General features: G+C 32.6%; 1 protein-coding gene across 7 annotated transcripts in view; it reads right to left on the bottom strand.

Annotated features, from left to right (window-relative positions):
• The window catches only part of CEP350 (centrosomal protein 350), a 173,347-nt gene that overhangs the window by 29,440 nt on the left and 131,308 nt on the right, over window positions 1-12,599 (bottom strand). For all 7 annotated transcript variants that reach the window (XM_074222164.1, XM_074222162.1, XM_074222167.1 and 4 more), the window contains one exon: window positions 9,787-10,001. In XM_074222164.1, the coding sequence (XP_074078265.1) occupies window positions 9,787-10,001 (215 nt within the window). The remainder of the gene's footprint in view (window positions 1-9,786; window positions 10,002-12,599) is intronic.

The following is a 12,599-nucleotide window of genomic DNA, read 5'->3' as shown; positions in this document are numbered from 1 at the left end:
TGATAACAATTATACATGTGAAATCATGCAAAACAAATTTCCATTTCAGCCATTTTGAAAAAAAGCAAAAAATTATAAAGCAAGAAAATCATACTTCAATTTGCACTCAGAGTTCATCAATTCTCTCTGGGGGGGTACAATTTTTTTCATTATGAGATCTTTGGAATTGTCTTGGATCATTATATTAATCCAAGTAGCTAAGTTTATCATCATCATTGCAACAATGCTATTGATTGTATGTACTATGATTTCCCAATATTTCTCATTTCACTGTGCAAAAGTTGCTGTAAGTCTTACCATGCTTTTCCTGAAATTAGTACCATCATTTCTTATAGCACAATAATATTCACCACAATCTTTTTCTGCCAGTCCCCAACTGATAGAATCCCTTCAATTTCCAATTTCTGCTACCACAAAAACAATGACTATAAAAAATTTTTGTATACACAGTCCCTTTTCCTTGGATGTCTTTGGGAGATAGACCAAAGAGGGGTATTACTGAGTCAAAGAGCACAATTTTATAGCCCTCTGGACACAGTTTCAATCCTTCTACAGAATGGCTGAACTAGTTCAGAACTCCAAGACTTTACTGTTCTATCTAATTTTCCTCAGGCCCTCCACCATTTCTGTTAGCTATGAGGTGGTACCCCAGGACTATTTAAATTTGCATTTCTTTGATCAAAACTGATTTAGTGTATTTTTTCATATAGCTATAAAGAGCTTAGATTTCTTCTACTGAAAATTGTCTATCCATATCTCTTAACCATTTGTCAATTAGAGAATGACCCTTATGTTTATACATTTGAGAAATAAGACTTTATAAGAGAAATTTGTTATAAATGGTTTTGATTTTATTTTATTGACTATGGTACCATTTAGCAAAATGTTGCTTCTCTGATTATCTCTTTTAATTAGGTCAATTTTTGTTTTTGCTTTGTCTGAGATCACAACTGCTACCCTGCCTTTTTTACTTCAGTTGAAGGATAATAGATTTCACTCTAGTCCTTTGCTTTTCTTTGCTTTGTGGGTATCTTGTAAACAATCTAACCAGAATTTTTTTGCTATTTGCTTCTGTTTTATGAGGGGGACCACATTCTATCATATTCATAGCTATAATTACATTGTACTTCCCTATATCCTATTTTTTTCCTGTTTATCCTTCTCTCCCTCTTTTCATCTTGTTCCTCCTTAAAAGTGTTTTCCTTTTGATCACTGCCTCCCTAAATCCACTCCCTCTTTTATCATATCCCCATATCTATTATCCCCTTCCCCTCCCATATTTTGCTACTGGATAATATAGAGTTCTACCCAATTGAGTATGTACATTCACTCCTCCTTCTTTGAACCATGCTATGAGAATACTCTTTAACACTGCCTGCCACCCCACCCTTCCCTCTCCACAGTTTACTTTCCACTACAGAAGTTCTTTCTTGGACTCCTTTTTAATGAGAGAAAAAATTTTCCCATTCTACAGATCCTTTTCCCTTCTCACACTACATACCTCCTTTTCATCATTTCTCTTTTTTTGTGGGGGAGGGAGATTATTCCAACATAATCAACTCACACTTAAAAATTTTTCAACACTCATCCTTTTGCAAACTTCTGAATTTCACATTTTTCTACCACCCTACCTAACCTACCTTGCCTCCCCACTTACCCATGGCAGCACACAATATGATATAGGTTATCCATGTACTAACATGCTTTTTTGTTGTTTTTTTAAATTTTATTTATTTAAGGCAATGGGTTAAGTGATTTGCCCAAGGTCATACAGCTAGGCAATTATTAAGTGTCTGAGGCTGGATATGAACTCAGGTCTTCTTGACTCTAGTGCTCTATCCACTGCTCCACCTAGCTACCCTGTACAATCATGTTTAACATATTTCCATATAAGTCATGTTGATCATAGTTGATAACCACACAATTTTGCTGTTAAATGTGTTTAAGTTCTCCTGATTCTGCTCCATTACTCAGTATCAATTCATGCCTGTCCAGGCTTTTCTGAAGTCAGACCAGTCATGAATTCTAACAGAACAATAGTACTCCACATTCATACACCATAACTTATTTAGTCATTTCAATATTGATAGGCATCCATCCCTCTCAATTTCCAATTCTTCGCCACTACAAAAAGAGGTGCAATAATTTTTTTTGTACCGGTGGGTCTTTTCACATTTTTTTATACTCTCTTTGGCATATGGAACTAATAGTGGTAATTGCTGAATCAAAGAATAAGCACAGTTTTATTGCTCTTTGAGTAAAGTTCCAAATGAATATCTAAATTCTTAAAGAAAAAGTTAAATAAGTTATAGGAACAAATAGTAAAAATATAATAATGAGGGATATTAATTTGCCCCTCACAGACCTAGATAAAGCTATCACAAAATTAATAAGAAAAAAGTTTAGAACATGAATAGAATTTTAGAAAAGTTAGCTGTAATGAACCTCTGCAGAACACTGAATATAAATAAAAAAGGAATATATATATATATATATATATATTATATATAATATATATATATACATATACACACACACACATATATATGTATGATCCTCAGTTTTGAGTGGCACATTCACAAATTTGATCATGTTTTCAGTCATAAAAATCTCAAAATAAATGCAGAAAAGCAGAAATATCAAATACATCTTTTTCTGATCATAATGCAATAAAAACTACCTTTAACAAAAGATCTCTGAAGTACAGATTAAAAATCAGTTAAATTAAACCTAAGGAAAGTTGAGATCAAAAAACAAATCAGAAAAAAGTAATAATTTCATTAAAGATAGTGAAAACAAACCCAGAAACCATATGAACACAATTACAAAACTCTACTCACACAAATCTAAACAGATCTAAACAACTGGAAAAATGTCAATTGTTCATAGGTAGGCTGAGCTATCATACTAAAAAAATGACAATTCTATCTAAATTAAATTAGAGAAATATTAATGGCTCTTGGCTAAACAAAGTCAATATAATAAAATGATATTAACTGTTTTTACCTATTCAGTTCCATATCAATAAAATTAACAAAGAATTATTTTAAGTATTAAAACCAATTCATGTGGAAGTATAAAAGATCAAAAATATGTCAGGAATCAAAAGAAACTGAGATGGAAGGAGGTCTAACTAGTATAAGTTCCCAAATTATGACAAAACTGCAATTGTCAAAACAATTTGTTATTGAGTACATACCCCTCTACCCAATAATACTGCTAGAAAATCTATATCCCAAAGAGATAAAAGCAAGAGGAAAAAGATCCATTTAAACAAAAATATTTATAACTGCCTTTTTTTTTCTTGGCAGTAAAGAACTGGAAACAGAGCTGATGCCCACTGACTGGAGAATGGCTAAAGAAACTATGGTATAGGGGCGGCTAGGTGGCTCAGTGGATAAAGCACCAGCCCTGGAGTCAGGAGTACCTGGGTTCAAATCTGGTCTCAGACACTTAATAATTACCTAGCTATGTGGCCTTGGGCAAGCCACTTAACCCCATTGCCTAGCAAAAACTAAAAAAACAAACAAACAAAAAAAAAAACTATGGTATATGAATGTGATGAAATACTACTGTGCTAGAAATTATGATGAGATCATTTCAGGAAAAACCTGGAAAAACATATATGAATGGAAGCAAAGTGAAGTGTGCAGAACCAGAACAATTTATACAGTAACAGCAATATCATAAAGATAATTCACTGTGAAAGACTTAGTAACTCTGAGCAATACATGAACCAAACCCAATTCCAAAGGAATCATGCTATTCACATCCAAATAAGAGACTGAAGAATATTTTCTTCTATTTATCTCCATTATTTTTTGAGGGAGGTGGCTTGGGTGGTGGTGGTGGGAACATGACTAATGTGGAAATTTATTTTGTGTGACTACAAATTTGTAAAGGATTTTATTTACCTTTTGTTCTCAAGGTTGGGGGGGGGGAGAAAAAGTATTTGGAATTGAAAATAAAATTCAATTTAGAAGTTAAAATAACTATTTATATTTGTCTTTATTTTTGCAAAGGGTTTAATAGTTGGAATTTATATGGTTTCTGGCTGTTATCTTGGTAGCTTTATTCCCAAATGTTGTATAGGTTATCTAAGTTGAAATGGAATGCTGCTTATTGTTTCAATTGATTAAAGTGAATTCAATTCCATTAGGGGTGTAATTGTTATAATTACTTTTTGACTGGATACATTAGGCTTTTCAAAGAATATTATTTGCAAATTACTTCTATCTAGTTTTCTTTTCTTATTGCTATAGAGGTAGCATTTTTAGGAACATGTTGAACACTAATGATGATAACGGTCATCCTTTTATCCCTAAAACTGGGAAGACCTTCTAAGTTTTCTCTGTTATCTATAATCCTTACTTCTATTTTAGAAATATATTATTATTATTTTTTTAGATTTTTGCAAGGCAAATGGGGTTAAGTGGCTTGCCCAAGGCCACACACAGCTACATTAAGTATTAAATGTCTGAGGCTGGATTTGAACTCAGGTACTCCTGACTCTTAAGGCCAGTGCTCTATCTACTGCACCACCTAACTGCCCCCTAGAAATATATTATTTAGTGCATTAAAGAGTCTTTATTCCTATTTTCTAGTATTTTTTAAGTCAAGAAAAGTGTTGGATTTTGCCAAAAACTTTATAGTATCTTTTGATAAAGTAATAGATTTTGAAATATATATAATCTTTCATTATATTTGCAATTTTCCAACCACCTATTCCTTGCATAAATTCAACTTGGTTATAGTGTATAAACTTTTAAATATAACATTCTATTATTTTACATAAATGTGTTTATAACGGTGTTCATTAAGGATACTGTTCTATAATATTCTTCCTCTGTTTTGCCTCCCCCTGATTTAGATATCAATATCATATCTGGATCAAAGAAAGATAGAAAAGTGCCCTTTTTTCTTATCATTCCAAAAAGTCTAAGTAACATAGGAGTAATTTTTAAAAATGCTTAATACAACTCTTTGTAAATCCATCTGCTTTGATAATTGTTTCTGAGGGGGAAGAGTGTATATAGGACTTATTCAATATTCTGATGTTGGGTTATTTAAATGGTGAATACTTTTTTCTTAAATTGAATTTTTAATATTTTTGTAATTATTAGTCCATTTGTCCTATTTGATAAATGATAATACAAACAGGAAGAACTTCAAGCTATCAATAACTATGAAAAAAGGTCCATTTTGTTAGCATTTAATTGATAAAATAATAATTTTATTTCCTTTTCAAATTTTTGTGAATTCTTTTTCATTTTTTGACATGTGGCTCTCTCTTATTTAAAAAGAAAAGAAACCACAGGCAAGCTTATTAGTTAAAAAAAATCTAGCTTTGAGTTTACTGGTTCAATGGCTTTTCTTTCAATTTTATTAATTTCTTTTTTAATTTTCTGAATTACTATTTTTTGCTTAGTGAGAGGGACAGATTTAATGTTCAGGTTTTTTTTAGCTGTGTGACTAATTTAGCTGTGAACTAATTTGGTTTCTCTTTTTATTAATGAAAGAATTTAGAGATATAATTGTTTTCCCTAAGAATTACTTCATCTGCATTCCTATGTTGGCTCAATATTGTCATTTTCTCTGATTAAATTCTCTGCTGTTTCTGTATGTTCTTTGACCTAGTAGTTCTTTAGAACTGCTTTCTTTAGTTTTCAATAGTTTTAATTCTTTGTTCACAGGCCTTTATTAGGCATCATTTCAAATGCTTTATGATCACTAACTGATGTGTTTAATATTTATGCTTTTTTGAGATTTTTGATGGGATCTTTAAGTACAGATATATGGTCAATTCTTAAGAAGTAACATATACAACTAAGAGTATATAAATTCCATTTTGCTCCTATTCATTAATAATTAGAAATCTTCAATTTTTATAAAGTTCCATTCAGATTTTTAAGACCTTTCTTGTTGAGTTTTAATTATCTTTTTTTTTTTAGTTTTTTTTTTGCAAGACAATGGGGTTAAGTGGATTGCCCAAGGCCACACAGCTAGGTAATTATTAAGTGTCTGAGGCCAGATTTGAGCTCAGGTACTCCTGACTCCAAGGCCAGTGCTCTATCCACTGCGTCACCTGGCCACCCCTTTAATTAGCTTTTGGTTAATTTTATCTAGGGGTTCACTAAAGTCCTCTTTTTCTTTAAGTATTTACATGCTCTGCTATTGGGTGATTAAATATTAATTATTATAAGTTATTGATTGATTATCTATAGTGACATTAATCATAATGTAATTTCTCTACTTGTCTCTTTTTATTATATTTCTACTTGCTATATCCTTATAAGATTTTCTTGATCCAAGCTCTCATTTTAATCAGATGTGAATCTATTTCAATTGTGCTTCTTATAAGCAACATACTCTTATCTATTTTCCATTCCATTCTCCTTTTTTCAATAGGTGAGTTTATACTATTCACACTCACAGTTATGAGTATATTTCCCCTTTTTAAAAAAAAAAAACTCCTACTCCCTTCTTTAGAAATAAGGAGTTTCCTTGACACTTGTAATCTATAAGTAAAATCACTTAATTGCACTCTTTTCCTCCTTGCCCCACACACAATCCCAGGTTTTTATTCTTCTTTCATTTGTTTTTGATCTCCTTTTCATGTTCTTGCCAACATCTAAATATATTTTGCTTATTAGTAGTCATCCATTTATTCTGCTCTTCCCTTTCCTTGTCCCTTCCTATTTGTAAATTATTTCTATATTCTGTGTGTGTATGTGTGTGTGTATGCACATGTGCGCATACATGCTCTTCTTTACAAGGGTGAGATGAAAAGTGAGGCTCAAGGGATGACTGTTCCCCTACCTTTCTCCCATAAAGAAATATTTTTATTCTCATCTATGATTGATTTTTCGTGTGTGTGTGTATGTCTATGTGTCTGATCTTTCTTTACCTGGTTAGGATGGAAAGGTGAAACTCAAGGGATAACTGTTCCCCTACCCTTCTTTCCATAATGAAATAATTTTCAACTCATGTATGACTGATTTCTCATTTCCTTCTTCTTTCTTCCCCAGTATAGTTGTCTGTCACTTCCTTTTTGTCTTCTCCCAAGAACATCCAAAACAGAAAACCACTCTTGGGCCCTTTGTCACATCTAGCTTTCTCCATGATTCTTAAAGATATTCATACTCTGAGAAGACATTTGTTTCTTGTTTTGCTATTAGCATGTAAATAATTTCTACATATTTCCTTTCAATTAATCAAGTGTGTTTTATATTTCAAAATGTCACTCAATTCTGAACTTTTAATCAATAACATAGTTCTCACACTATGGAAATTCACATTACAGAATTCTGACTTTATGTAAAAAACTGAAAGAAGTCTGCATTTAAAAAAATCACTTATGCTAACTTTATTATACAGTACTGTGATGCTGCCTCTCTCTCCTCTCTTCTCCCATGATTTTCAGATAGTGTAATAATTCTTCAATTATCTAATGACCTCCAGGTTAGTAGTTATTAATACTATTATTTCTTACATTCTCTTACCCCCTCCCCCAATTTTGTGATTTTTAACATTTCTTCTAGTATTATTGATTCGTTTTCCATTTGGTCCATTCAGCTCCTGGGATGAGGTTTTTCACTGTCTGTTTTAAGGTGTCCATTTTTCTTGTTCATTTTTCCCCTTTCTAGTTATTTCATTTTGTATCCCATATGATTTCTTATTAGGTAGTCTTATAGAACTTCTGGTCACGACATTTCTTTTCTTCTGGAAGTTTTAACTGGATTTGTGGAATTGATCTCTTCCTTAAATTAGTTTTTTCACTGACAGTCCTTCAGTCCAAGGTATTTCTTCTTACTATTTGGTGTGTTTTCACTTCTTCACACTCTTAGTATTCAAAGGTTGGGACAACCCATAATTGGATGTCCTGCTCCTATACTCCTAAATAGAGTAGGTAGGCTGTAGCTAGTCTTGAGCATGGTGGCCAAAATTAGATTTCTCTTTCAAGGGACGACTTGCATACTGCTTCCTCTTTACATGGGGTCTGGGCTATCTCCTCTATAATGTTCTACCTTGCCACGGGGCTTTGTTGTTACCCAAACTAGTTCCCCTTCTGTCACTGAGGTTAGCAACATCTATTTTTACTGAGTGCCAGACTGAGCTGTACTTTAGAACTTTCTCAACTTAACTTCTTCATCATTCCTACAGTCTTCTACTGGTATCTCTATGTAACTTTGGGCTGAGTGGAGGAATTTACAGATTGATTTTCCATATTTCAGCAGTTAATTGTACATTTCTAGATTTTACTGTAGTGCTTATAGAGGATCTGGGCTCCTATAAAGTTCTAACATGCCATCACTTTCTAACAATTCCCCCAATATGTCCATTTTTTAAAAATAATTTTTCTTTTCCTTAACTTACAAGACTCAGCTTTCTCTGACCATTAGCATTCCTGATACTATGTTTAAAAATGTTTTTAAATTGCCATCTTTTGTTTTACATCATCTATTTTGTATCCCTCCTTATAACCTATCTTCCTTATAACAAAGAGATATTTAATTGTTAAAGAAAAAGGAAAGGAACCCTTCATTTCCACATCAAAAAAAAAAAAAAAAACAGGAAAACTAACCAATATATTGAAAAAAATCTGAAAATATATGTAATGTTCCATACCTGTGGACTACCCACCTCTAACAAAGAGTGGGGGGAAGGAGTCATCTCATATTTTTTTTAGAAGGTCAAGTTTTAAGTAATTGTAAAATAGCAATTTTCAATTGTTCTACAGTTAATTCTTTCCATTTATTTTTACTATGCTTCATCAAGAATACTCTTTTCTCTGCTTATTTAGTTCATGTTAATCTTTCCATATTCTTGACATCAGATGACTACTCTAGTTCTCTATTCAACTTCTATTACCTGCCTTTGTTCCCATTTTCTATATGATAAATATGAATAAAAAGAACAATAAAACAAAACCTAAGTACTGTTCTATTATAATGATCAATTTTGGTTGCAAAGAAGAGATAAGGATTATGGGTGTTGAATGTTGTATGTACAGCTGCAGACAGTATGTCAGTAGGTTTTCCTTATTTTTTTCCTGGTTACAAGAAAAGACTCATGAGGAAGAGGAATTAGAGAGAAGATTAAGAGAAAAGCATACTGGAAAATGTTTGCAATATAAAAACTAAAGTCACAATAAGAGGATCAGAAATAAACTCTAAGTCAATGTATTTTGTGCATCTGTCTATGAATTTATGAGAAAAATATTGCATATTTCCTTTCACTAACCTCTACCTGAAATCTAGCATTTCCTTCACTAACTAATAACCTTCCTTTTTTACTGCTCAATTTTGTGGATAATGCCTCTGTCTTTAAATTAATCTTCTCCTTTGAGGTCAAGTTCTCAAAAAAATAGGTTCCATTTGAGGAAATTTGGGGAGCATTACCAGCATAACTATATGCATATTCTGGTTTACACAATAAGAGGCAGAACTCTCGTCAATGTCCCACTCCTTGATAATCTGTCCTTTGACAAGACAAGACAAATAGTTTGTACCTATCATGACTAGAACCAAACTTTCCCACCAGACAATTTTCCTACTGCCATTGCTTACTGGTTGAGAACAAGAGCCAGTCAGAGTCTCCTTCAATTTCCCCTTCCTAAAGAGTAAAGTTCAATAAGGGAAAAACTTTTTTCCTGGCACATAACAGGTGATAAATACATGCTTTCTTATGAATTGTTTAATAATAATAATAATATTATCTTTTGTAAAGGTTTTTAGAATTCTATATAGATACTTTGAGATCAAATATAACTATACTTTCACTTACATGTTTGGTAGCTGAGGCAGTAGACAACTCCAGGTCCTGTGAATAAACCATTTCTTCAGTAAGTATGCTGTGATTTAGGCTCTCAGGCTGTCCTTGAGCTATAGTTTCAGATGAGACAGGTTCAGCAGATGGACTGCCTAATTCTTCTGGAATGGAACTTTCACTATTTAGATTAGAACAAGAAGGTGCTGGAGACTCCTCTTCACTGGCTGTTTCTGGAAAAGGAAGAAGAATATAAGAGAAAAATACAAGTTTAACAAAAAAATTTAATCCTGAATTTCTTCTGATCATCTGAATGAATAAAAGCATAAAGCAGAGACAGGAAGACAGTTCAGATTACTTTAATACATTTGTTTTTGAGTGTTACAGGCATTTTTCTCACTTAACAGGTATTTTGTGAAATAGAATTAGAAGTTAAAATAGGACAACTCTGCAAATCCTAAGCCCAGCTCTTTCTGCTGCTGGAACTCCCTTAGTCCTTCTCCAACCAACAGGTCTTTCTTGCACACACACAGCCTAACTACCAAAACTCATCTCAAACATTTATTAAATTCCTACTCTGTAGAAAGTACTTTGCAATGAATGGTGATAACAAAACCAAAAAGGAGACAGTGTCTGAAACAGTTTTTCAGTTTATTCTTTCTCTGAATCTCTGTCTGTCTGTCTGTCTGTCTGTCTGTCTCTCTCTCTCTCTCTCACACACACACACACACACACACACACACACACACACAGAGTGACTAGAGGGAGAGAACACTAAGCACTTAGAACTCCCTATTTTCTTATGCAGATATTTTTAATACTTGAATAGATGAGATATCAAAGTTTTTATGAGCTGTTGATGATGTAATCCATTAAAAAGTCCCAGAAATTTTCAAATTCTATTTTTATATATGTAGATACACATATGTATGTATGTGTGTATGTTAGTGCCCTGTTTATCAATTATCTAATCTGATGGTGTGCACTAATACCTAGGGTTTTATTTTAGTAATGGAGCACAAAATGAAATTTTATATACTTCTGCTTGACTTCTGAAAATAAATTTATGAATTCCCTTTCTTTTCCATTTTCCACAATTCATGTCATGGCAAATTCTATTTAATGAATATTTAAAGACTTAAATGAAAAGATCAATATAAAATTTTTACTCTGCAAATCTTATAAACACTATAAATACTAGTTATTATTCTAGACTCTTTGGAAGCAGCTGCAAAGTACAGTGAGAAGAGGAATGAATGTGGAGTTACATGATCTAGATCTGGATTCTGCCAATTAATTAATGTTTGTCTGTGCTTAGGAAAATCACTTTAAACGTTCTGGATCGCAGATTACTCATCCTCAAAAGGAAAGTGTAGGGAATTAGACTGGATGGTTAGATGACCTCTAATGGTCTTTTCACCTCAAGAGCTATGATCTTATGACCTTTAAAGAGATTAAATTTTACAGAAACCATGAGATTTGTTTACAATGATGAAATTACCAGGATAGAACTTCAGATGTGGATGGTGACATTCATTCATTCATTCTTTCATTTATTTATTTATTTATAGGGGGTTTTTTGCAAGGCAAATGGGGTTAAGTGGCTTGCCCAAGGCCACACAGCTAGGTAATTATTAAGTATCTGAGACCAGATTTGAACCCAGGTACTCCTGACTCCAAGGCTGGTGCTTTATCCACTATGCCACCTAACTGCCCCGGATAGTGATATTTAAGTCCACCTCTTTCAAATACTTAATCAAATCAAATACTTAATCAAATACTTAAATATAGGCAAATTATGTCAGTGTTAACAGATTTAAGGATATGATAATTATAATGCAGATAACCGTTGGTCTTTTTTTTTCCTGAATAAGGGTTTTTACATTTGCTAAGTACAACCTTATTTAAAAAACTATGCTTTGTTGGGGGAAAAGTCTAAAGATTTTTGTTTCCTGATTAATATCTTAACTAAATTGTCTAAATATACTTTTGGACATTTCTACCATTTATTTGATGGCAATGTAGAATTTTTTTTCTATTATTTATTTATATCACTAATTGCTAGCAATTTTGGATAAAGGGTAACAATGCTGACAAAATGTGGCTGATGAAGCCAAAATGCTATTATTAAAAACCTCTGTTTTACTGAAGTTCTTCCAATAGTTTTTAGTAATTACAGAATCTTAAATATTCTGTACTTTTCCTTTAAAATAAACAAAATTTTCAGAAGTTTTACTAGTTTGTATTTCCTTCTGATTTCCCTTCCCCACCTCCTTTGTGGCATTTAAAAAAAATGATTCAATAACTATTTTATTTCTTTTTCTTCTTCTGGATATATTATCACTTACGCTTTTACTTACCCAGGTCTATTCCCACACAAACTAGGAAAAAGAAAAGGATGAAAGGAAAAAAAAGCTCCTTTAAAATAAAGTCAACAAAATGACTCATGTCCAAAACTAGTGTTTCATTCCATACACTAAACTCTCCTCACTGATTAAGAGGGGGATAGGGGAGCCTCCATATCCATCATCTGAGAAAGTGGTTGGTCGTTTCACTGATCAATATTCTTATCTCATTCCAGTTTGTTTTTCATGACAATGTTGTTTGTTGGTATGGAAAGACTGTTTTTAGACTCTGCTCATTTCATTGACATCAGCTGAAAAAAGTGTTCTCTGAAATTTGTTCATAATTTCTTGTTTCTGTTGATTGTTTCAGTTGTATCTGACTCTTCACAACCCTTCTTGGCAAAGATACTCAAAGTGGTTTGCCATTTTCTTCTCCAGTTGGAGAGACTGAGGCAAACAGAGTGAAAGTGAAGTGACTTGCTGGGG

The sequence above is a fragment of the Macrotis lagotis genome, chromosome 2, assembly GCF_037893015.1.
Source record: "Macrotis lagotis isolate mMagLag1 chromosome 2, bilby.v1.9.chrom.fasta, whole genome shotgun sequence".
NCBI classification, from domain to species: Eukaryota; Metazoa; Chordata; class Mammalia; order Peramelemorphia; family Peramelidae; genus Macrotis; species Macrotis lagotis.
This window is presented reverse-complemented; position numbering and strand designations above follow the sequence as displayed.